Raw genomic sequence first — 25,573 nt, forward strand, 5'->3', positions numbered from 1 at the left:
AGGGTTTCCCAAGTCCGGAACTTACACCCTGCAGCTCATGGTTGCAGGATTGACACTGCGGGGACTGGTAGGTAGGTTCTGGCCCAGCCAATTATACTAAGACCAAGGGCATGATTAAAGAAACATTGCAATATATGTTATGTGGGCCTACTGGTTATATCCCGCCTTCACAGGAATCTGCAGAAGTTGAGGCCCAATTATTAATATTAAAGGGGTCCATACATCTGTGGCTGTACCCCTAAAGATTTATTGCCCAATCTGGCTGGTTGACAAAAACGGTATTACCAGAGTTCTGTTCCAGCATTTCGAAGCAAATGGTCAACTGTCAACTGTCATATGCTCCCATAATGCCAAGTTTTTTTTCCAACCAGTCAGATCGGACAATAAATCTTTAGGTGTATGGCCACATAAAGCCATTCTGTGATTGGGTGCTCTAGCTTAAACACCCCCATACATTAGGCCGACTTGTCCAAAGGACAAGTCGGACCTAATTCCCCTGACAACCGCGAGGCAGCTCCCCCGGTGGCTCACGCACAATTTGGCATTTATCACATGTAAAACCAGGGAGCTGAAGGGCGGTGAGAAGCAGTGGGGTAGGCGGCGGGTGCTGCAGTAGTGAGGAGCAGTGGGGCGGGCGGCAGGTGCAGCAGCAGTGTAGAGCAGCGGGGCGGGTGCAGCGGCAGTGAGGAGGAGCAGCAAGGTGATCAATGCAATGGACGGGCAGCAGCGGCTATTAGAATTTTAAAATAATGTGTCAAATGACTGGCTGGCCTCTGATTGGCTGACTGGCCTTCCGGGTGGCGGCTGATTGGCTGAGAGGGCTCTCAGCCAATCAGAGGCCGGCCAGTCATTTGACACATTATTTTATCATTCTAATAGCTGCCGTTGCCCGTCCGCCTGCTGTTGGAGGTCGGACGTCATCTTACATGCTGCATGTCTGACCTCCTGATACGATGAGGAGCAGTGGGGTGGGCGGCGGGTGCAGCAGCATTGTAGAGCAGCGGGGCGGGTGCAGCGGCAGTGAGGAGGAGCAGCAAGGTGATCAATGCAATGGACGGGCAGCAGTGGCTATTAGAATTTTAAAATAATGTGTCAAATGACTGGCCGGCCTCTGATTGGCTGATTGGCCTTCCGGGTGGCGGCTGATCGGCCGGCCAGTCATTTGACACATTATTTTATCATTCTAATAGCTGCCGCTGCCCGTCTGCTGCTGGAGGTCGGACGTCATCGTACATGCTGCACGTCTCACCTCCTGATACGGTCTGATGCACAAGGGACCGCGCATCGGATTGGATCAAATGTCGCAAATGACGGATTTTGGGCCGATTTCACCTGATTTATCGGACCATGATGCCGAAATCGGGTGAAATCGCCCCAAAATCGCATAGTGTATGCACACCTTTAGATGTGATCTAGAGCCCCAATGCAGTGCTAGTGAATGCACTGAATCCCATTGTATGAGATCAGGAGTGTGGTACACACCAGTGTTACATGAGGATCTATGTTGGGAACAGAAGTGTAATGTCACATTACCGGACTTCTAACATACCAAAGGGGGGACAGGCAAAGGGACAGGATTCTGAGGCTGATATCGCCGAGATTTTCTTATAGCAAATTTCTCTGTTGGAAGCGATTTCCCGGCTATTTTAACTTTTAAGCTCGGCACCTGTCTGAAGAAATAAATCCAAACATAAGTCACATCCACAGGTGTAGCTGCCATTATTATACCCTTACACAACATACACAAGTGCAGGGTCATACCACTGGGTATCCGGCATACCAATAGAGTATATACTGTACAGATAACAGTATGTAACACAGGAGCAGACGGCACGTGTAATATAGCCCATACACTTGTAAGATATTTCATGCAATCATTCGATGTCGACCACATCTGTTCCATAAATGGAATGATTGTATGCGCATTTTAGGGACCATGCAATGCAATGCGCGGGCACACTGGTCGAATATCACGTCGATAGACAGTATAATGTGCTGCACATAATATCTATCAAACTGCAGGAGCTGCAATGCAATCCGCGGGTGTGGGGCAGAGGGAACTCTTCCGGCTGCGTCGAATTTGAGGAGAGGGGGCCGTCTGGGTACTTTAGCACTGTGAAGGAGCGCTAGGGGGCTGCGGGGGTCAGCGGTGGCAGCAGAATTAGAAAAAACTGTTTAAAACACTGGGCAGCCCTCTAATTGGCCGAGCTCTCTCAGTCAATCAGAGGGTCGCCCAGAAAGGGGGCACTTTTACACCATAAGATGCAATCGGATGCGATGGACATCGCACTTTGATGTTGCATCAAATCTGATCGCATAAGTGTATGGGCAGCATTAGTTAATCATGAGTAGATCACAGTCATAGCTGCCCATCATGCCGGCACTACCAGCTGCATCACACTGGAACAGTACACAAAGGGTTTAATTAGCCATTGTCTATGCAGGTATCAGTGTAATGAGCAGCTGTGTAAGGGATAACGATGCCTTAATGTGCATTCTTCCCAGTGGCCATTTCTTTGTGTCTATAATTACATATAGGACAGGAGGTATCCCTTGGCACGCCCGCATAGGCAGCACTACATTCCAGCACGCCCTGCCTCTGCTTGTCAGAGAATGCTGATACTTGTAGTTCCACAATATCCGGAAAGCTGCATGTGTAAACCAATTAACTTGTATGTACAGCCAAATAACCCTCTTCCCACAAGACTGACCCAGGGAGCATAACAAGGACCAATCACAAGTGACGAGGAATGCCCTAATTACTGGGTGCTCAAAGTGGCAAAATAAGTATTTTTAAACCCATTTAAAGTGTTTCCGTTTTCTGCTTATGCTTTGAATTGCACATTACTACTTATAGTATTCAGCTTGTAGTGAGGGTGCAGTTCTAGGCGCGTTTCACCTTAGCAGCTTATTATAGCGTGATCACTGCAGACTCCACCTCCATGTCAGGGGGCAGAAACACAATGGGGCCCATTTATCATTGGAGGCATTCACCGCCCAGGATCGCATTGCAATATGTGATCCTTTCGGATGAATGTATCATCCTGTAGACACAGGGACAGGGGTCCGTCCCTGTGCTCTACTTCGCCAGATGCCGAGGGTCTGCACCTGCATGGTTAGCTCTGACCCCACTGACGGTCTGTAGCCAATGGGCTACAATGGGCTACCACAATCTCAGAATGGCGGTAGCCCCGGGACCCACTGCGATGCTGCCTGATGTTGATACATCAGCCAGCATCGCATCCCCCATAGTAACCTTTAGAGGATGCCGCTGCGAGTGGGGCAGGTGGGATCGTAGGAGATTCCTGCTGCGGTCCCTCCTACATACATTCTTGGGTACTTATGTATTATCTGGGCTGCCGATTTTTTTATTGTATGCCTTAACTTAAGGCATACAATCAGTGCGATGCGATATCGCATCGCATGCGACCATATCGCATGCGATGCGATGACCCGATTTTTCCATAGGATTCAATGTTAAAATGGACTGAGTCCATTTTAACATAGAATTCAATGGAAAAAAGGGGTCCTTTTCATACCCCTACTATCCAAGTGGGCATGGAGTTGGATATAAACCTGTAGCGAGCCACCGAGCCCGAAGCGTGGCGAGCAAAGCGAGCCCAGCGAGGGGACGGTATTCTGTGTCCCCTCGCGGGGCTCGCTACGCTCGCCGCGCTTCGGGCTCGGTGGCTCGCTACGCTCGCCACAGGTTTATATCCAACTCCATGCCCACTTGGATAGTAGGGGTATAAAAAGGACCCCTTTTCCCATTGAATTCCATGTTAAAATGGACTCAGTCCATTTTAACATTGAATCCTATGGAAAAATCGGGTCCATCGCATCGCATCGCATCGCATGCGATATGGTCGTATGCGATGCGATGCGATGGACCCGATTTCAAAATCGGCAGCCCAGATACTACATAAGTACCCATTCTTGTGATACTTGTAAATAGGTGTTTTTGGGGAATTAGCCGCAAATATTATTTGATCAATGGGCCTCTCATCCTGTTCTGGAACACTATCGGCTATTGTGTGAAACGCATGGGTACTGCAATATGGCGGAGGTGCATTAATCCAGAAGAGAGAGCGTCAATGTACCTGCTCACCAATAATCAACCCTAACATTCTTACAAGACATACCTAAGCTCACTTACATAGGGTGACAGTGGAGATGTACATTGTACTGTTAGGGCCTCTGCTCCTTCCACTTTCAGCCGACATGTTGGCGGACCAATGGTCACGCCTTATTAGCGGCTGGCCCATTTAAATGTGCTCACCCAGTTGAGATGTCAGTCACTGGAAGTACCTGCAGCAAGTGTATGGGTGATCAGCTGTGCTGCACAGCCAGAGTGTTATGGATCTGAACAATGTTGTTCACAAACATACAGTATGAAATGTATACACCTGCTGAAGTGCTTGCAATATATTGGCCATTTGATAGAACAGCCAATATATGGCCCAGTGTATACCCAGCTTAATTCTTGTATCTCTGTCTGCTTTCAATTGTATTACCCCTAGAGGGCAGCAATGCGCACTACCATAACCACAGTATTGCCAATGCATAATGAAGTACAATTAGCATAACACGGAATGCATCACTGATGAAGATGAAGAGAACTCTACAAAGCCTAGGACTCTGAGCAGTGGGACCTTCCATGTGTTCTCGCACAAACCTAAAAAGTTGTACTTCATCCTCCTCAAATGGTTTAGAGTCTTGTTCTCCGAACATGCTGAGGCAGGCAGCTTTCATGTAAACATATGTAGCCTGCGAAGAACACACAAATAACACGATATTGTCATAGAGAAGTAATGCAGCAAATGCACATTACAGTAAGTGTCATAAGTCAGCACCCATCAGTCATTCTAAAGCGCCGATGCTCTGCACTTGTGTCATTTCCAACTAAGCGCTCAACCGGTGGCCTCATGTATTTATGGAGTCAGTGACTTGCAGCCAGGATAATAATAATATAATACTGTACCATAGCCATGTTACTGTACACATCCTTAATGATGAGTAATTAATGGGTAAGTATATTTTGCCCATTTCCATACCTTTGACCAGGAGCTTTCCTTGCTGAGAAGGTCAGCGTAGAAGTAGGCCATCTTCCACTGCTGCTTGTAGGTGAAGCACCACATCAGCTGCCAGTAGCACATGTGGTGGAACTGCTTCCAGTTCTGCTGCGCCTCACAGCACTCCTCAAACCGCTGGATAGCCTGGAAGATATAAGATGAATGACATATATATACACAGTGCCAGATTGACAACAGGACAGCCAGGGACAATCACCCAGGGGTAAACCCAAGTTTGTCAGGCTCTGGCAATAAGTGCCGAGAGCTATTCAATTGTGGGCATTGTGCCCATCAGGAGATGCAGTTTTCTGCAACTAATGTCTAGAGCTTAGTCACAGTAAAAAGCATATTGTTATGTTAGCACCAACACTAGGCACATAGGCACTAGTTAAGTCAGATTTCAGAACGCAACTCAGGAGGGTGCGAGGAGAAATCCACTCGTTGCAGGTTTACAGTATGGGCAATTGAATAGCTCATTCCAGAAGCTGAGCCACATTGCATTCAATTGAATAGCTTGCATTGTATCTTCAACAGCGAGGCTGCATTGTGACTTATGTGAACTGTGGATTCTGTGTGGCATAATGGGAACTGGGGGCACTACAGTCTAATAACATCACCAGCATTTCATATAGAGAATTATATTGGTAGAGTCCGCCACAGGTTTGTTGCCCTGGGGCCCCTTAAATGTTAATCCAGCCCTGTACATACACCAATTTTGTATGTGATATAACAATATACATACAGTACACATGATGCAATGGAGCGTCTACATCTGTGCTTGATGCCACAATGTTTCTATACGTTTGACAAGAGCCTCTACCACCACCCTGTAGGACATCGCTAGACAACGTGTGGCTGTGGAACTACACATCCCAGCATGTCCCGCCACAGTTTTGCTGTTCGGGCATGCACCTCTACTTTTGCTTTTTAGAAGTTTTAGTCAATCCACCGCAAAGACTTGTATGAGGGATAAATATTCTGTACCCCAGATATTTTTTGAGAAAAATCTGTGGAGATGCTGAGACGTAATACAAAACATCACACATTACCGTTCCCTCAGTTCAGCAACCAATCAAATACAGCTTTATGTCTCTTACTTTTTCAATGTTGCCTTTAATTTCTTCAATTCTTCCAGCAAAAAACAGGAATATGGCACCCTGAGGAGAAGACGATTACTATAACAATACATCCCCAGAACAACAAAAGCGGAAGTAACATTCTATTATTCATCAGTCTGCCTCACAGAGGAGAAAAAGTACCAACCAATCCGCTCCTCACTGACATGTTACTGGCTGTCTTTGAAAAATGAGTGAGCAGCTGATTGGTTGGTACGTTGTCTCTCTCCAATGGTTGCTGCATCTCCCCCAGAAGGGCTGGGCCTATGAAGAAACGTATTTAAAAATTGTCCGTACCTTGGGATAGCGCTTTAGATATGGTTGTAACAAATGTTCTGCTTCCTCAATGTTCCCTTTGCCTGTGCCTGGATTAGGGAAATACAATTTAGTGTTTAACTGTGATGTGTACACAAAGCTGGCACCGCTCCGGGCAGCATAATGATGTAACCCGCGCACAGCATCGGAAAGAGCCACTTACCCAGCACAAAGCTCAGGAAGGTGTGGTAACATAGAAGCAGCAGGGTGCAGAGCAGGGCTCGGAAACTGTGTGCTGCTGCCCCCTCCTGCAGCTGCGTCAGGCCGTAATCCTGGGAACAAGCATTCAGTAGTAAGAATAGGGAGATGTATCTATGGAATGTTCTAGATAAATGATAGGGTTATGTGCGTTATCTTCATCTGGTCACATTTTGAAGTAGTGCCGTAACTAAAGGCTTGGTGGCTTCTGACAAACTCACAATGGGCCAGATGTACTGTATTAAGCTTCAAAAAGTGATAAAATGGAGAGTGATAAACAGCCAGCCAATCAGCTCCTACCTGCCATGTTACAGGCTGGGTTTGAAAAATGACAGATAGGAGCTGATTGGCCAGTTGTTTCTCACTCTATATTTTATTACTTTTGAAGCTTGATACATCTGGCCTAAGTTGAGCCTCTTATCTGATTCCCCCCCCCCCCCCCCCCCCCAAAATCTGAGAAAACAAGGTTTTCGGAATATTACGGTTTCTGGAATACACGGATAAGGGAGACCCGACCTGTAATTTTCCAGAAATCACGGCCTGTTAGGGGTTATGTTGCCATGTATACTTTGAAGTATGTGAGGTGAAAAAGGGGCCACATCATTGTAGCATCTAACTATCATTTTATTGAATGTGCACCGGTAAACGAATGGTTTGTACCTTGTTCCCAGAGAAGCCAACAAACTCCAAGAGCCGCAAGATCCTGGTAGGCAACATAGATAATGTCTGCAAGGAAAAGATATAGATGAGATATATCAATAAAGGCGGCCATAATGTCACTCACAGGAAATTCAATTAAAGTTTATATTTAATATAAAAAAAAAAACAAGACAAATGCCTATATACTGCGTATAGACCCGCCCGGTGACTGCAGAACACCACAATCACCTTATCTGGGTTTCCTGAACCATTATTACCCGTTTTATAAAATTCAAAATGGAGGTCTTACATAGTGTTGCAAAGCCTTATTTATATAACCGCTCATTTCCAGCCTGTCAGTATGACAGACACCAGAACCTGTTACTGCGGTTTGCTTCAGATTTTGCAGAAAATTGTAATTCTAATACAGTACATGAATCCTGACGTTTGGTGTAACTTCAGGTGTAAACCTATTGCGACCCAGGGGTCCGGTTTGATTGGTTTATTTCCCAGAAACAGGGCTGCCCTAATCTGTAACTAAATGTTTTATGGAAGTTCATGCTGAGAGATAAGAGAAGGAGTAAAGTAAACTTCAAGCAGACGAGACTCCCGCAACCCACATCACTACCATTACGATGGGAACGTTAGTAAATATTTACTGAGCATCTCCCAGTGTTTAAGGTTCCACAAGGAGCCTAATCATGTGATCTGTGTAAACAGTACGTGAGCGATCACACTATAAACACTGCTTTACACATCTACGTGTGGCCTATGCCAGGGGTTCCCAAACTGTGCGCCGTGGCTCCCTGGGGTGCCTCGGGACACATGCAGGGGTGCCCTGGGTTGGTAGTCCAAGACCAACTCAAATTATTAATGGTTAATTATTTATAAGCAAAACCAGTGCTGGTGGCTGCCAATCATAGAATGTGTACAAACAGAAGCAATTCCTGCCCTTTTCCCTATAACTGACCCTAAGAATCGCATATAAATCCAATCTAATTAAAATAATTTTGGCCTAGGGGTGCCGCAAAAAAAATTCTTATACTCTAGGGTGCCATGATTAAAAAAAGATTGGGAACCCCTGGCCTATGCGTTATTTTTTATTATTAATGACGTGTGGTAACCCTTAGCTGCCAGATATCAGCTCTGATCAGTAGTCAACAAGCGTAACTTTATTTGCCATGTATATTACACACAGGGCAAGTACTAAGCCTCTGTCCTGTTTTCACCTTTGGGTGTCACCCGGCCGGAAAACTTCTTGGGGGGGAGATTTAGCAATCCTTGGGCCTAATTCATGTTTGTGTGCAAATGCAATTTCGGTTTCTAGGCTACGGAACCAGCAGTGACACTGCCTTATATTCCACATCCTCCACTACCCCAGCAGTGACATCCTCCACTACCCCAGCAGTGACATCCTCCACTACCCAGCAGTGACATCCTCCACTACCCCAGCAGTGACATCCTCCACTACCCCAGCAGTGACATCCTCCACTACCCAGCAGTGACATCCTCCACTACCCCAGCAGTGACATCCTCCACTACCCCAGCAGTGACATCCTTCACTACCCCAGCAGTGACATCCTCCACTACCCCAGCAGTGACATCCTCCACTACCCCAGCAGTGACATCCTCCACTTCCCCAGCAGACTCATCAACCTTTATCAGTAGCTGTAAATCTATAAGGAGATTGGTTACCTACCAGATTAAACGCTCCAACACCCAGCTTCACTCCACCTTCGAAGTGACAATGACTGTCCCCCTTCACGTAATTGGCACATTTCTGAAGACTATCCAGTTCCCTTAAAAAAAAGAAAAACAAGACTGATTGGACGACTGTGAATAAATAAATAATTTGCATTCCCAATTAGATACAAAGAGTCACAGATGTTGTGTGCTAACTGCGCAATGTGAAATCTATTCTAAATGCATAAAATAGTAGGGAAACCATCTTGCACCCCAAAAAACCAGTAACATATGAGATAGCCGGACAGTACAGAAGGCGTTAGTGGCCATAAGCAGCTGTACGTCTGCATCTGGCTAATAGTACGCACCACTGTTACAATCATTCACTATCGCTTTATACATTTCTTTCACTCTTGCATGATATTCTCCTTATAAGAAGGCTGGGTCACCGTGTCCCAATATTACTGAGTAATACTCACTTGTACGTCTGATAGCTGTTTCTGACCTTGATTCCACCTTTAATAAAACTGACCATGTTTTCATCCTTAAGTAATGAAGACATTAATTATTTATATATATATATATATTTTTTTTTTTAAGTATTTAACACTTTGACGAATCTCTACAAGACCCAGCATGCCTTACCAGCTATTTTAGTCTTCTAGTTCTACAATTAAAGACATAGGGAGATGGGAGTCCTATTGAAGATGGGAAGTTGCCCGTAGCAACCAAACAGAATCTACTTCTTATATATTTAGCATCCTTCTAGAACATATTAGATAGAATCTGATTGGTTGCCCATAGCGACATCAATAGAACCCCCATTATTTATCCCCGAAACAAGAGAGTATGTTGCCCATAGCAACCAATCAGATTTGTCTATCATTTTCTACGATGCATTAGAGAAATTATATACAGAATCTGATTGGTTGCTATTGGCAACATCCCCTCTTTTCAGTTTTATAGGCTTAGAATCTACAGTGTCTAGATATAGATGGACCCTAAAATGTCGACATGCCATAGGTCAACAGAGTCAAAAGGTCCACATGGTGAATAGGTCAACATGAAAAAGGGTGACAAAGTTTTTCACAATTTTTTTAAAAAAAATTGGGGGACTTTTACCAACCACGTGGACTACACCTGAGAATAGTAAAGTGTGCGGAGCGAAGCGCACCTATGCTATACACTAATTGGGGGCCCATGTCGACAGGTTTCGACACTGACAACAAAAACATTGCGAAAAACTCATGTTTACCTTTTCGTGTGTCTACCTTTTTCATGTCATCCTTTTGACCATGTCCACCTTTTCCATGCCGACATTTTGGGCCTTTGGACTTATTGCATGTCGACCCTTTGGGGGGTCAACCTATTGATTGTCTATCACTAGACACTGTCTATCTAATAATCCACACACCATTTGATCTAGTGTTATAAGTCAAATCACCACTTTGTGCTGATGGGAGACCCTGCACATTCTGCTATTTAGTGAAAAGTTTCTATTCTCTTCTTCCTATCAAGACACCCACCACTCCTCACTTATGTGAAGTCCAGTGGTCACCACCATGATCCACACTTACTGACCCTTTTGACTGCCTTCTCTGGGAAAAGACAGCCAGGTTGGCACTGTGTGGAGATAAATTGTAGCCCCATCATCATAATTTTAGCCCTGCCCCTCTTATTCAAAGCATTGTGAAGCATGGGTGGAGCTACAATGATGTGATTCAAAGCAAAATGGGACAACAATAGTTATAGTTGCTGCCACATCTTCCCAGTAGCCCGAGCCTCCAAGCAATATTAAAGAATGAACTGCCATGGTTGCCCACACAATATGGGGACAGGTGGACAGACCTCAGGCATACAAAGGTTTCTATGAATTGATGCATTACGTTGATCTGGTTTTACAATTAGAGCAGTGTGAGTGGAACGAGGGGTGTGAGTGAAACGTGCGGTGTGAGTGGAAAGAGTGCTGTGTGAGTGGAATGAGCAATGAGTGTAAATAACGGTGTGTGAGTGAAAAAAGCGGTGTGAGTGGAATGAGATGTGTGTGGGTGAAAACAGCAGTGTGAGTGAAATGAGTGGTGTGAGTGATTCAAGCGGTGTGAGTGGAATTAGCGGGGTGTAAGTGGAATAAGCAGTGTGAGTGGAAGGAGCGGGGTGTGAGTGGAATGAGTGGTGTGAGTGATTCAAGCGGTGTGAGTGGAATTAGCGGGGTGTAAGTGGAATAAGCAGTGTGAGTGGAAGGAGCGGGGTGTGAGTGGAATGAGCAGAATGAGCGGGTGTAAGTGGAATGAGCAGTGTGAGTGGAATGAGCGGGTGTGAGTGGAACGTGTGGGGTGTGAGTGGAATGAGCGGGTGTGAGTGGAATGAGCAGTGTGAGTGGAATGAGCAAGTGTGAGCTCATGAGCAGTGTGGGGTGTAAGTGGAATGAGCAGTGTGAGTGGAACGTGTGGGGTGTAAGTGGAATAAGCAGTGTGAGTGGAATGAGCAGTGTGACTGGAACGTGTGGGGTGTAAGTGGAATAGGCAGTGTGAGTGGAATGAGCGGGTGTGAGTGGAATGAGCAGTGTTAGTGGAACGTGTGGGGTGTGAGTGGAATAAGCAGTGTGAGTGGAACGTGCGGAGTGTGAGTGGAATGAGCAGTGTGGGTGGAACAAGCAGGCTGTGAATGGTGGGTTTCTTCCCTTATACACACATAAATAAAATCTGTAAATGATGATAAATATAGGTCCCAAGGAGCTTTGGGACTGAGGGCTGGCTGCTGTACCTCCGGGTGTAATAAAGTTAGGGCACAGAAAGGTGACTAAAGACAAGGGAATATTATTGGTGATGACTAAGGTGTAACACTGACATGTCAGACCTGCAGGAACGTGAGGGCGGCTCTCTGAAGCAGACACTCCGCATAGCACACCTCTGCATGGATCTCTTCTGCAACACAAGGACAACATTGTACACTGGAATAATTCATGTCAGACCGGTGCTAACTATTGTTACTAGTAAATGTGACATTTTATTTTATTACTCTGTATCTGTTGTCCCACATTCCCATGTTTAGCCAAAGAAAACCCAGGCCTTAACCCAGGCCTTCCTGTCATGTCCAACCGAACCAAGCCTTACATTTGCCTCTCCCCATGGTCAGGCCAGGCCTTTACGTTTCCTTCTCCCCATGGTCAGGCCAGGCCTTTACATTTCCCTCTCCCCATGGTCAGGCCAGGCCTTTACATTTCCCTCTCCCCATGGTCAGGCCAGGCCTTTACATTTCCTTCTCCCCATGGTCAGGCCAGGCCTTTACATTTCCCTTTCCCCATGGTCAGGCCAGGCCTTTACATTTCCCTCTCCCCATGGTCAGGCCAGGCCTTTACATTTCCTTCTCCCCATGGTCAGGCCAGGCCTTTACATTTCCTTCTCCCCATGGTCAGGCCAGGCCTTTACATTTCCCTCTCCCCATGGTCAGGCCAGGCCTTTACATTTCCTTCTCCCCATGGTCAGGCCAGGCCTTTACATTTCCCTTTCCCCATGGTCAGGCCAGGCCTTTACATTTCCCTCTCCCCATGGTCAGGCCAGGCCTTTACATTTCCCTCTCCCCATGGTCAGGCCAGGCCTTTACATTTCCCTCTCCCCATGGTCAGGCCAGGCCTTTACATTTCCTTCTCCCCATGGTCAGGCCAGGCCTTTACATTTCCTTCTCCCCATGGTCAGGCCAGGCCTTTACATTTCCTTCTCCCCATGGTCAGGCCAGGCCTTTACATTTCCTTCTCCCCATGGTCAGGCCAGGCCTTTACATTTCCTTCTCCCCATGGTCGGGCCAGGCCTTTACATTTCCCTCTCCCCATGGTCAGGCCAGGCCTTTACATTTCCCTCTCCCCATGGTCAGGCCAGGCCTTTACATTTCCTTCTCCCCATGCTTAGGCCAGGCCTTTACATTTCCTTCTCCCCATGCTTAGGCCAGGCCTTTACATTTCCTTCTCCCCATGGTCAGACCAGGTCTTTACATTTCCTTCTTCCCATGGTCAGACCAGGTCTTTACATTTCCTTCTCCCTATGGTCAGGCCAGGCCTTTACATTTCCTTCTCCCCATGGTCAGGCCAGGCCTTTATATTTCCTTGTCCCCATGGTCAGGCCAGGCCTTTACATTTCCTTCTCCCCATGGTCAGGCCAGGCCTTTACATTTCCCTCTCCCCATGGTCAGGCCAGGCCTTTACATTTCCTTCTCCCCATGGTCAGGCCAGGCCTTTACATTTCCTTCTCCCCATGGTCAGGCCAGGCCTTTACATTTCCCTCTCCCCATGGTCAGGCCAGGCCTTTACATTTCCTTCTCCCCATGGTCAGGCCAGGCCTTTACATTTCCCTCTCCCCATGGTCAGGCCAGGCCTTTACATTTCCTTCTCCCCATGGTCAGGCCAGGCCTTTACATTTCCTTCTCCCCATGGTCAGGCCAGGCCTTTACATTTCCCTCTCCCCATGGTCAGGCCAGGCCTTTACATTTCCTTCTCCCCATGGTCAGGCCAGGCCTTTACATTTCCCTCTCCCCATGGTCAGGCCAGGCCTTTACATTTCCTTCTCCCCATGGTCAGGCCAGGTCTTTACATTTCCTTCTTCCCATGGTCAGGCCAGGCCTTTATATTTCCTTGTCCCCATGGTCAGGCCAGGCCTTTACATTTCCCTCTCCCCATGGTCAGGCCAGGCCTTTACATTTCCTTCTCCCCATGGTCAGGCCAGGCCTTTACATTTCCCTTTCTTCATAGCCAGACCAGGCTATGAAAAAAGGCTGCATCAATACAAATAGTTCCCAAAATGGTCCACGGGAACCCCCCACCCCCACCTACACCTTGTTAGTCCTGGCCTTTACAATGAGTCTGCTGCCTAACACCTGGTCACACATCCTTCCCACAAATCTGGGCCAGCCTATGGCAGTTCCAGATCCACTTGGTAAAGTTCCCTCCACTGGCCCAAATTACCTACATTTCTTTATCATTTTATTTCTTACAAAAGGAAGGGAGAATTGAAGCCAATCTAGGGCTTCATCAGGTCTGCCCTATGTTATACACAATATGCCCTGCGGCTACTATCACCGCCACGTACACCGATCGCTAGAGAACTGTATTTTCCAGCCCTGAGTGTACTTCCACGGATGTGTGATCAGCTAATACAGCTGTCTCTCTGGTTAAATAATGAAAAGTAAATAAGTAATAATTACCTTCAGTGAACTGATCAAGACTTTGGCCATGGACTAAATTGTTGAAAGAGTCTGCGACTGTGGATTTCTTCCGGAACCTGGAGGTGAGATGATACACAAGGTGTTAATCTGCCCCCTGGAGTTTACACGCTACTGATATTTCCACACGGAACATAGAGAGGAAAAACAAACAGGATTCAAACCAGGACTAGACACTGGTGGGAGAGGGGAGGTGGCATTCCTACACATGGGATCAGAAATTGCAGGTTGCATCATAAGCAGAGATCACACAGTAACGGGGCCTACACACGGAGCAATGCAGGGGCATTTTCTAAGCAATCTCACTAGATCGCTTAGAAAATGCCCCTACATTACTCCGTGTGTAGGGGCCATAGCAATAGCGATGCGCGGCTATTAATATTCAGCATGCTGGATAAATCTACTTAGTCCCTGTGGTCGACGTGGTCAGGGCCAGTGTTCTCAGCGGAAAACACTGGCCCTGACAGATCACTCAGCACACAGCGCTGACGCACAGCGCTGACACATCACTGTAGCATCGCTCAGAACGCCACTCGTCACATGTGCTGGGTACTTTCCTTGCAGTCCAAGCAGATGTAAGTTGCTGTGTCAGTGCTAGCAGGAATTGGGGCTTACTGATCCTATAAGGCACAGACATAAGTGTGAGAATAACGCACAGATACTTTGCATACAAACATCTCATGCCCCTGTGTTAACCCATTGATATAGTAGACTGTGCTTCTCTACCCATTCTGTGAATGAACACGACAATACCTTCTCTTGAGAAATGCTGAACGCAGCCTTTACATTATTAAAGCGTAATGGGGAATAATAATGCCCGATTGGTTGGGATTATTTTACAGCTCCTGGCAAGAAAAGGCAAAATTCCTATAGCCCACTGAAGTATATTTTTGGAGGGCAGGAGCTGGGGATTATGGGTCTGATTCAGACGCGGTGTGACTGTGTCTGTGGGATGCCGCAAAATCTTGAGTTACTACCTTGTACTAACATGAGTGCCTATAGGGCTAATGAAGGGGTCTGTGCAGCTTAGTGGAAAGTCGCTCCACCCACTGTTTTCCCCATCCGCAGCTGCAAAGCACCTACCCCATGCGAGGTCCAAGAGATCCAGCAGATACAGGCTTACCTTGCCTCTTCATGACCCAGAACAGTACGGAACTCTACCTACCCACTCACTACACAGAACAGTTACATGCAATCGTTATATGCCCCTGTCCCTATCAGCACTGCTATCTAAATGATAGCAGGCCGAATGTATAAATGGTCAGCATCGCTGACAGTTCCGTCCGCTGCTGCTATCCATTTCACTAGCAGCAGGCTGGCGAAGCCCTATCTCAATAGCAGGGACAGCGCTGTCCCTGCTGTTGGCTGCACTGGAGGTCTCGCGTGATTAGCGAGAACCCGCGCATGCCCAGTCCAGCTGGCCGGGGAGATAGCGCGTCAGTGTATACTGATGCGCTATCTCCAGGAGGGGACATCGCCGGAGGGGGAATGCTTGCGCTCTCCCGCTTCGCCAGACAAGATGTTAATAGATCTAGTTGATGTCCCTTCCTGCTTCGCTTCGTTAATGAGGTGAAGCAGGAAGTATTATAGAGGCGCGATATGCGCCACTATTATACACCTGCCCCAATATCTTCTATTGCATGCATTATTTCACTGCAAGTTCGAGCTTTATAATTTGAGGTGATTTCTGTGTAATAAGTACAAACCTCTGACAGACGGCCTGCGCCTCCTTCATGGTGTTTCCAGCATTCATTATGTCATGAGGGTCAAAGGTCATCATGGCCTGCATTTCCAGCACGGTTGCATATGTGAGTGCATGGTACATACTCTCCTTAGACCTGTGTATTTAAAATAACATAATTTCTAAATAAATACTAATGCCCAATCATTACACCCCCTCCCCACCCACCCACCACCAACAACTTCCTTTACAAAAACTCACTTAGTACCAGGTATAATTTCTTAACAAATATGCATTAAGAGATATGAATTAGATTACGTGGCTCCATCTCTGAGAGATAACCCTCTTCATACTGCAAAGTTCGGCCAGTGTTTCAAGATCAGTTCTGAGTAATTAGAAACACCCTCTGATTGACCAAAATCAGAACTCTACCCCCTCGCATCATAATTGCCATAACGCGTGGGTATAGTTTTGGCTCCACCCACTCCCATACAGCTGTGCATTGTGGCACAACGTTGGAAGGGAGCATGGCCTAATGTCACCTAAGGCTGGGTGCAAGAGATCCATCTGTACCAGGCCTTCTTTCTCCATATGCATGTCTCGGAAGAGCACGGAACTTTAACGGCATGACCAGGCCACTCCCACAATATGGAACCGTTCCATGTGATCATATGGTCATCACATAGTTCACACCCCAAAACTCTTATTTTCTGCCTAGAAATATGATTTTACATATTGATGGTCATCTGTTTGTCTTTGAATATAGGGGCGGGGCTTCAAGGGTGTCCTGGGCGGAGCTATGCTCCGTGTGCCAGGAAAACGCAAAACAAAACTATTTGTTTAAGCTTGACATCGATGGTGGGAAACTATCTGGTTCTCCTCCATCAATGTCAAAACTATTCAACATCGGCCATAAACCATCAATGTTTTCTAAACATCGATGGTCGATGGCCATCCCTACTTTTATATACAGTGATACATCACAAGTGTAGCAGACCTGGATCTGCAGCCAGTGCATATACTTTACAAAGTTCACCATAATTGCTGAGCAGCTCAGTGTGGCTTTTGCAGAGTAGCAGCATTTTGGACCGGCTGTGGGGAAATGTTGGGTAGAGCAAGGTGTCTGCAGGAAATTAAAGAGTTTTATGGTTTGAGTAGCAATATAGAAGGATTAAGGAAATTAGATAAAGGGAAGAACAGGTGGCACACACCAGCAAAAGATTGAAACTATGAAAAGCCCAATTACTAAACATGTTGTGTTGGTTTATGGATAGCAGGTACAGCTGTGCTCACTGTTACACAATGGTTCTCATGGAGCGGAGCTTCAGTGTAACAGGGTTTCATACAGATCACTAGCAGCCAGGTGAGTATATACTGCAAATGGGTATTAGTGTAGTGTAGTGTAGTGTAGAAGCACAGAGAGGAGACCAGATACTGCATGTTAGGGAGACGGGGCGAGGCTGACGTCACCAAGTCCTGTCCCCATGACAGGCAATTTGTGGGTCTGCGGATTGAGGGAGGGGCTAAAATGACGCCATTCACGTCATTTTCGTCCCATCTCCTTTCCATGGCCCCATAAAATCCTATATTTGTTGCAGAGGGGAAGGGGGGTGCGGGGGCAATGCGGGAGACTTGTCCACCTTCCCAGGGGCTGGGAGGGGGACCCAATTTTCAGGAGCTTCCCAGCCATTCCGGGAGGGTAGGCAAGTATGGTGCAGGGATGCTGGAACAGCTTTATAGCAGGTATTCCCCGGGGCTCTCATATGAGCTACACAGGAGACTTCTGTCTCCCACCACTTACGTTACACAATAAAAAACAAGATAGCCCCTGCACATGCTCAGTGGTGATCTTGGTTGCCATCTTGGGATAGTGCATGAAGCCTCCCTGAAGAACAGAAAGACTGGAGTCTGCACAGCATCTTTCAGCATGCATGACAAGACAAAGTAGAAATGTGAAGCTTTGTCTCAAAAGACTTGATAAGGGGCCAACCCTGACTTGAGAGACATCCAAGTTAACAGGTGCAAAATGACCTGTTATAGTATAAAGTTGCACTTGAGTAATGTTAGCAAATAGCCCTAAGTGAGATGTGGTTAAAGTCCTGGACATTATCAATGCTCTCCACAGTGAGTAAACCAGAGAGGGAGGTGCTGCCGGGATCAGCTGAACATTCCTAAGGTAAATAAACAGCGCACAATGCTGGGTGGGAACATAGGTCAGTGAGTCATGATGTCAATAACTTTTCTGTGAATGAACAGCAACAATGTACAGATGCCCATAATGGTATTATGGAAACCTGGGAAAATATCAGTTGTAATGTCTCGCATAAAGGGCCAGATGTAATACGATGCTGATCCGGCGGCCGTGGCGAGGCCAGTCGAACTCTGAGGATTTTTTTAAAGGGGCAGGGGCCAGCACCTGCACCTCATACAAGAGCGTACAGTGTTTGCCTTCAGTCACGTCACGCCATATGACACCACCTTCATAGAGCAATATAATCATTGTCACCCAACACCATGTCTGAACATGACAAATTATTACACTGTTAAATTAATCAGATCCAAGATTTCATTTTATTCGGAGGTGAAGCTTCTATATACTGTGTTCTCAACAGAAGGGGCCCCGTAGGGCCACTGTGGTCAACAGATATTATGGAACTTAGTGACAGGGGGTGAAGCAGCGGATGTTCTAACATCCTCACAACTGATCCTTCACAAAACTCTGGTGACACAGATTAGCCCATGGTGCCCCAGCAATTTACCACCTGTCCCAAAATGGAATAAATCATCAATATGCCTCCCTGTCTAAAATTGGAAGGTGAGGGGCAATAACATCTGGGACCAATCACAGAGAATGAGACATATAAGATGCACAAGCAATGCTGCTGTAGACTTGCACAGTTAATACATGATTAGCGGGATGCAGCAAGCAGTGCATCCCGCCACTCTCCGCATGCATGTCGGTGTCTAGTAACGCCATAGGCATTTATATTTCTGCAAAGGATGTCTCTTGCAGGAAGAACCATCCTTTGCAATGATAGGACTTTGAAGTCCTATATGCTCGATGCGTTGACTGATGGGGGTTGCTGGAACGGATCCATAGGCTTCAATAGGGCAATGCCGATAGGAGGATGGCACTGCCCACTACAATCAATCCCCAGAATGTATCGCAAACTGCAATTTTCAACGTTTTGCCTGCTTGCTGCATGTCGCCATAATTGATATACAGGACAAGCACAAGGCATCTGTTAGAACCAAACATCCTTTTTTATCATCATTATTATTACTACAGCGCTGCAAGGGGTCCACAGCGTCTAACAAAATGCATAAACAAATGAGCACAACAAGAAAAGAACGACTTACAGTACAGGTCAATGTAGGACAAGTATATGGTAACTAGGTGATTCATCGCGCCCTACGGGCGCTCTTCACACCGTCGTAAGGGGCTGCGCCCCCTTAATTTGTGAACATTTGTATATGAGAAAGATGGTTAGAATTGTATGAAAGATGCCTGTATTGCAACTTGAGTTATAGGTGAAATGTGTTAAATAGAGAGCATATGATGCGGAAGGGGGTGTGTATTGTTTTGTTTAATTAAAAAGCGGTTACAGAGTAAGATGTACATTGATAGTGTGGATGGTACAGTGACATTTGTGGGTGTGGGGGGGGCTGTGTGTGCATGTTGTTTAGGTGTGTGTGCAATAGTATAGTAGGGTGTTTCTGAGTCAGCGGCTCCCCACTGGCGGAGGTCACGACACAGGAAAACAGGAGGCTGGGTAGTGATAGGGGTGTGTGGGCATAAGGGGGACTAAAGAGGAGGGTGGGAGATACTGTGCAGCTTCTGCCAGTGGGTGAGGGTCCAGCGTGGCAGTACAGGAGTACAGGATGGTGGTCCTTAGTCAGTGTCTCCTCCTACTGGGTGGGAGTTCGGGTGCATGAGAGCAGGAGGCTGGGCTACGAGGCATGATAGGGGCATGTGGGCAAAACAGCGTCAGCGACTCCCCAGTGGTGGAAGTTACGGTTCATGAGAGCAGGAAGCTGGGTAGTGATAGGGGTGTGTGAGTATACGGGGGACTAAAGAGGGGCTTAGGGGTGCCGTGAATTGCGGGAGCGGCGCGGGGGGTGCCGTGAATCAAGGGAGGGAGGGGGCGCAGGTGTCGGCGAATCGCGGGAGAGGGCGGGGGTCCTCAAAGCGTGGGAGGGGGCGTGAATTGCGCGAGGGGGGTTGCGAATCGCGGGAGGGGGGTGCGCGGGGGGTCCGTGAATTGCGGGAGGGGGGGGGGCACGGGGCGCGATGAATCACCTAGTTGGTTATATATTCTTGTAGAAGGATGGTAGGATGTTGCTGTCATTTAGAATGCATTTACATAAACAGTAATAGTAGCAGTAAAAGGTCTGACTTGAAACACCTACAGTAAAACAGAACAGGTGTTATATATTATACAAAGAATTGGTTGATGATGTGTAGGTTGACGTGCACATAGTTCATAGTTGTCACTGGAAAAAAATTGCTACAAGAAAAAATCAACACAGAAAGTTCAACACATGTAAATGTTGACATAAGTGTGGCACTTCATCGGTGTCCATGTCGACACATGAGAATGAATATGAAAACATTCAAAAAAAGAAAAATAAATCTTCAAAAACTCATGTCAACCTTTTTCATTGTCGACCATAGCCATGCCAGTGTTTTGCATGTGCCATTTAATCCTGGGGTTGCCGTGAATTGCACGCGGGGGTGGGAGGGAGGAGGTGAGGGGTGTCCGCGAATCACGGGAGGAGGGGTCGTGGGGGGTTGCAGTGAATCGCGGGAGGGTGGGTCGTGGGGGCGGGGGGTTGCCGCGATGACAGGAGGGGGGGGCCAGGGGTGGGGAATCGCGGTAGGGGGGGTCGTGGGGGGCACCGTGAACCGCGGGAGGGGGGGCCCGGGGGTTGGCGCGAATCGTGGGAGGGGGGGTCACGGGGTGCCGCGAATCGCAGGAGGGGGGGTGTCACGGGGTGGGGCCGCAAATCGCGGGAGTCACCGGGGGTGCTGCGAATTGCGGGGGGTGTGCTGCAAATCGCGGGAGGGGGGTCGCGGGGGGGTGCCGCGAATCGCCACAAGAAAAAATCAACACAGAAAGGTCAACACATGTAAATGTTGACATAAGTGTGGCACTTCATTGGTGTCCATGTCGACACATGAGAATGAATATGAAAACATTGAAAAAGTGAAAAATAAATTGTCAACCTTTTTCATTGTCGACCATAGCCATGTCAGTGTTTTGCATGTGCCATTTAATCGTGGGGATGCCGTGAATGGGGGGGGGGGGGAGTGAGGGAGGTGCATACCCAACATGACCCTCTCCAGGAGGGACACATTGCTCTGTTTCTGGACTTTCTTCTTAATTTATGGATTACCATCACCTGTGCTTAAACACCTTTCTTATCAATTACCCTGTTTAAAATGACAGGTGATGACAATCATAAATTAAAATGGAAGTCCACAAACAGAGCATTCTGTCCCTCCTGGAGAGGGTCATGTTGGGAGGTATGGAGGTGTGGGGCGCTCACCTGGTGTGTCTGGTGAGTAGCTGTGTCTTTGCTGTGTAACATGAAGAGGCAGAGGGTGTCTGGCACTGTCTGTGGGCTCACTGGGCTGGTTCTCTGTCATGTGAGTCAGTCATGTGAGTCAGAGGCTCCACCCAGCGTTATAGCTCCAGACACACTTTGAGTGACAGATGTAGCCAAATATATAAGAGATATATTGCATCAGGGGACAGAACACTGTAGTCATCATAAGGGAGTGTATCCTCTGAGGTACAGGAATAGGCAGGCGCTAGATGGATCAATTGGTTCCATAAGATTATTGTATTCTGCATTATAATTTACTAAAGAACAGGGACCCCCCCCTCTCCCCACCTTTCCCACACATACACACAGGAGAACAGGGTCCTGATCTGGAGGATATTGTCACAAACTAGGATGACATTTTTCTTGGCACAGTTTAGAGACAGTAGTGCGGCCAGTGCTGCAGACACCTGAAATCTTACCAAGCATGCTGGAATTTTGAGAAAGGGGGTTAGGGGGGGCTGCCTCTTTTGTCAGTCCCGGACCCCACAATTTCTGGTGGCAGTCCTGCAGGAGAACCAAGGCTGGATTAAGCCTTCGGGGGTAAAGGCAGTAAAGGCAGTTTAAACTTGGGGGGGTACAAACAGTGAAACGTATACATAGGAAAAAGTAGAGATAAGATATATATGACCTTTATAAAAATTGCTATATAAGAAATAAAAAATAAAAATATGTTACTTTAAAAATATAAGAACATCATTTATCTAGTGCAGGAGTCAGCAGGCAGTACCCAACGCGTTTCGTCTATTAGACTTCATCAAGGGGTCCCTTGACGAAGTCTAATAGACGGAACACATCAGAGGAAGGACTCCGACTAGTGAATAGTTATAGGCTTAACAACGGACAGGTTTGGGCACCTCCAGGACAAATCCCATATCTTTGCTGAGTGTGGCCACAGGGATACCCATAGTCAGAACATAGGAAGGTGATGCTTACTTGGCCTGGAGAAAGTTGAGTGCCTCCTGGAAGTCATTATTTAAGAACATGTCCAGTGCAATCATACATTCAGCGAGAGAGGTCTTCAGGTCCGACACTGGCAGCCTAGATAGAAAAACCCAGGACAGGTTAGAGCATCCGCCCAGATGAAGATTAATAGCAAGGCTATCTGGATAGGTTAGATTAGCCAATCATTGCTGGACGAAGTTACGACAATAGACACAAACTTGCCACACACAGAGCTCACTTTACCGGTGCATTATCTAAAATTAAAGCAGACCTATAATTGGGTGCTGCAAAATCCAATACAAAGTAAACATACATGCACATGCTGTCCATACACTTGTGAGATATAGCATGCAATCATTCAATTTCGACCACCTCTGTTCGATAAATTTAATGATTGTATGTATATTTTGTGTAAAATTCAATGTGATGCGTGGGCACGCTGGTCGACTCGCTGGATCGGCGATTAATGCAAAGTGATACACAAGCTTCTCGCCATCAAATGGATTTTCGAATTGTACTTGCAGTTGAATGCTGTTTTGTGCACATTCAATTTTTCTAACTGCAATGTTCGATTCCTGAAGATTTCTGCTCCCTTCCTGGCCACTCCTCTTCCCCCCACTGCGCACAAATCTACTTGATAATCCGGTGTGTTTTTTTACAGCATTCGATGCAACCGCATTCGATCATAAGATCCCACCCAAATTTTTTATCGCAAGGGGCATTCGATAAATTGCATGATTGTATGCACAACTGTATGCCATTTCGATGTGATTTATCGAAAGGTGAGCTTCAAGAGAAATTGAACCCGATGTCGTGTCGAATACTATCGCACAAGTGTATGGGTAGCATTACACACACACATACTTACCTATCTTGACACTTGTCCATTAGAACTCCTGTTGTTCTTTTGCCTTTGTCAACCTTTTGTCAATGTAAACCTAATGTGTGTCGACCTTTTGGTGCAGACAAATTGACCGTCGACCTGGTTTGTAGTGTGCAATGAAATGGGGTGGGGCAATTAGTTCCAAACTAAACTGTATTACGCTACACGGGGCAGACATTGCTGTACTTAATCTCATAGGTCATGCATGTCTAAACTGTGGCTCTCCAGCTGTTGTGAAACTACACATCCCAGCATGCCCTGCCCTAGTTTTAGCATTCCCTAATAGCAAAACTGTGGCAAGGCATGCTGGGAATTGTAGTTTCACAACAGCTGGAGGGCCATAGTTTGGACATTCCTGTATAGGTACAACGTTCTAATGGCCAATATCTACATTTTGGGTATAAACTATTTACTGAATGCCCTGACTTGTTTAAAGTGGAAATATTCTTCAATGAAACTGTTATTATTTTACAGACATTTCTACGCAGCGGCATCTGGTTTTACAGGAAAATGCGCATATTCCGCAGGTGAGGAATGCAGTGTCTGCAGGGCACAACAGCTCACAGCCGCAGATGGAGAATTGGGTGGATCACAGATGTTCCTTCTGTATGAATTAGGAGACGCGTGCTCTGCATTACGCACCCACATTCCAAACAGCATTTAGTATTGCACTTTTTTTCTCACTGCAAAAGGTTTTTAAGCCAATCTATGGGGGTTATTCAGACCTGATCGCTGCTCTGCTAAATTGCAGAGCCCGGCAATAAAGTAATAGCTGCCCAATCAGAGAGAAATCCCGCCCCGTACAAGCCTGCAAATCGCTAAGCAGGGCTTGCGAAAATTAGCTGGAGCAGCGATTAATGCAAAACGATACACAAGCTTCTCGCCATCAAATGGATATTCTAGTGTGTGTAGTCTGTGCGTAGCCCAGGACTCAATTGGGGGCTGTGATGGATACAGTCGGATCGGGTCCAGAGCTGAGGTCACATGACTTCTCCTCTGACGCCTGGGCACGCCTTCGTTTTCCCCAGAAAACGTCCGTTTAACGCCCACAAACACTGGTTTACTGTAAATCAACTTACAATCAGCGTACAGACAGCGATTTAAAAAAAAAAGCAGGATTTAATTGCAGGAAGTCGACGCACATGCATACTACGTGCTGTACGCATACACAGCCTATCTATAATAGCCCGGCCTGCAAATTTGCAACGGTGCTCTGAGTTCTGAATAACCCCCTTTATTCACTTCTAACATTTGGCTGGAAATATGAAGGCAAATGAAACTATTGAAGGAGTTGGTGGTGGTGGTGGGGGGGGGGGGGGGGTAATAATAGACTGCCCTTTGTGACCAGATATACAGTAAAATGTTTTGTTTCTTTGTGACTATTTTAGACATTGTTGCAAAACCAATATTGGAAGTGATCAGACTGGTCATACAATGGTACACTCCTATGTCATAAAATGGTACACACCTATTGTCTACAGGGGATCATGTGTTTAACCTCAGAGTGGACAGAATACAGATCCTGACTTATGGCCACAAAAAAAGGATAGAATTCCAAATGCCAGCATCCTAAACGTAAGTATGTGGGGCGGGTTAACATTTGCCGGGTGGTCTGGGGGGAGGGTCATGTTTAGACACTTGTGGGTAATTTAGGAATAGGCTGCAAGTGGGTGGGGGTTGGGCGAGGCAGGGGGGATTTAAGTAAACTTACCAGATCCTTATCGGGATCACCTCTATTGGGATGACGGCGTCAGTATTCTAACCGCCGGCACACTGTCGGCCATTGAACATATCTATGTATTTTCTCCACAGAATGCATGACCATGTAACAAAGACACAGCATTCTATTGGTAGATATGACACCACAGATCCTGTTATAGATGGCGCACAGACAGGACCCCACCACACACACAGTAGCCTGCGACCCCTAAAGAGTACGCACAATAACGATGCACCCATCAGAATTAAGCAGAGGACGCACTTCAATGATGGGAAAAGTCCATAGAGCAACAATGCAAATAATATTTTATCCCTCTTATATTGCAATACCAAGTTCGTGGGGGTCACTCAGTAAGGATCTCAAGAACGAATTCTTTCTCTTATAGGCAGAAGCATGCTGCACTGCAGGTGGGGCTGGTGTAAAATGTGCAGAGAGTTAGATTTGGGCAAGTTATATTGTTTCTGTGCATGGTAAATACTGTCTGCTTTATTTTTACAATGCAAT

The 25,573-nt window shown here is 46.7% G+C and overlaps 1 protein-coding gene across 4 annotated transcripts in view; it reads right to left on the reverse strand.

Moving 5' to 3' along the window:
* Nucleotides 1-25,573, reverse strand: part of TTC39A (tetratricopeptide repeat domain 39A) — a 125,312-nt gene that overhangs the window by 9,591 nt on the left and 90,148 nt on the right. For 3 of the 4 annotated variants that reach the window (XR_014454494.1, XM_083157379.1, XM_083157380.1), the window contains exons 2-14: nt 22,458-22,562; nt 15,940-16,071; nt 14,216-14,292; nt 11,879-11,946; nt 9,502-9,566; nt 9,039-9,138; nt 7,361-7,426; nt 6,666-6,774; nt 6,485-6,552; nt 6,170-6,229; nt 5,055-5,216; nt 4,676-4,767; nt 1,550-1,670 (exon numbers count right to left, since the gene is read on the reverse strand). Coding sequence is in view for 3 of the 4 variants with exons in the window: in XM_083157379.1 (XP_083013505.1) it covers nt 1,550-1,670; nt 4,676-4,767; nt 5,055-5,216; nt 6,170-6,229; nt 6,485-6,552; nt 6,666-6,774; nt 7,361-7,426; nt 9,039-9,138; nt 9,502-9,566; nt 11,879-11,946; nt 14,216-14,292; nt 15,940-16,071; nt 22,458-22,562 (1,225 nt within the window). In the remaining variant the exon portion in view is untranslated. Of the gene's footprint in view, nt 1-1,549; nt 1,671-4,675; nt 4,768-5,054; nt 5,217-6,169; nt 6,230-6,484; nt 6,553-6,665; nt 6,775-7,360; nt 7,427-9,038; nt 9,139-9,501; nt 9,567-11,869; nt 11,947-14,215; nt 14,293-15,939; nt 16,072-22,457; nt 22,563-25,573 lie in introns of those variants that run through there. The other variant, XM_083157381.1, reaches the window with a different exon arrangement.

This window comes from Crinia signifera, chromosome 8 (genome assembly GCF_055691185.1).
Source record: "Crinia signifera chromosome 8, ASM5569118v1, whole genome shotgun sequence".
NCBI lineage: Eukaryota > Metazoa > Chordata > Amphibia > Anura > Myobatrachidae > Crinia > Crinia signifera.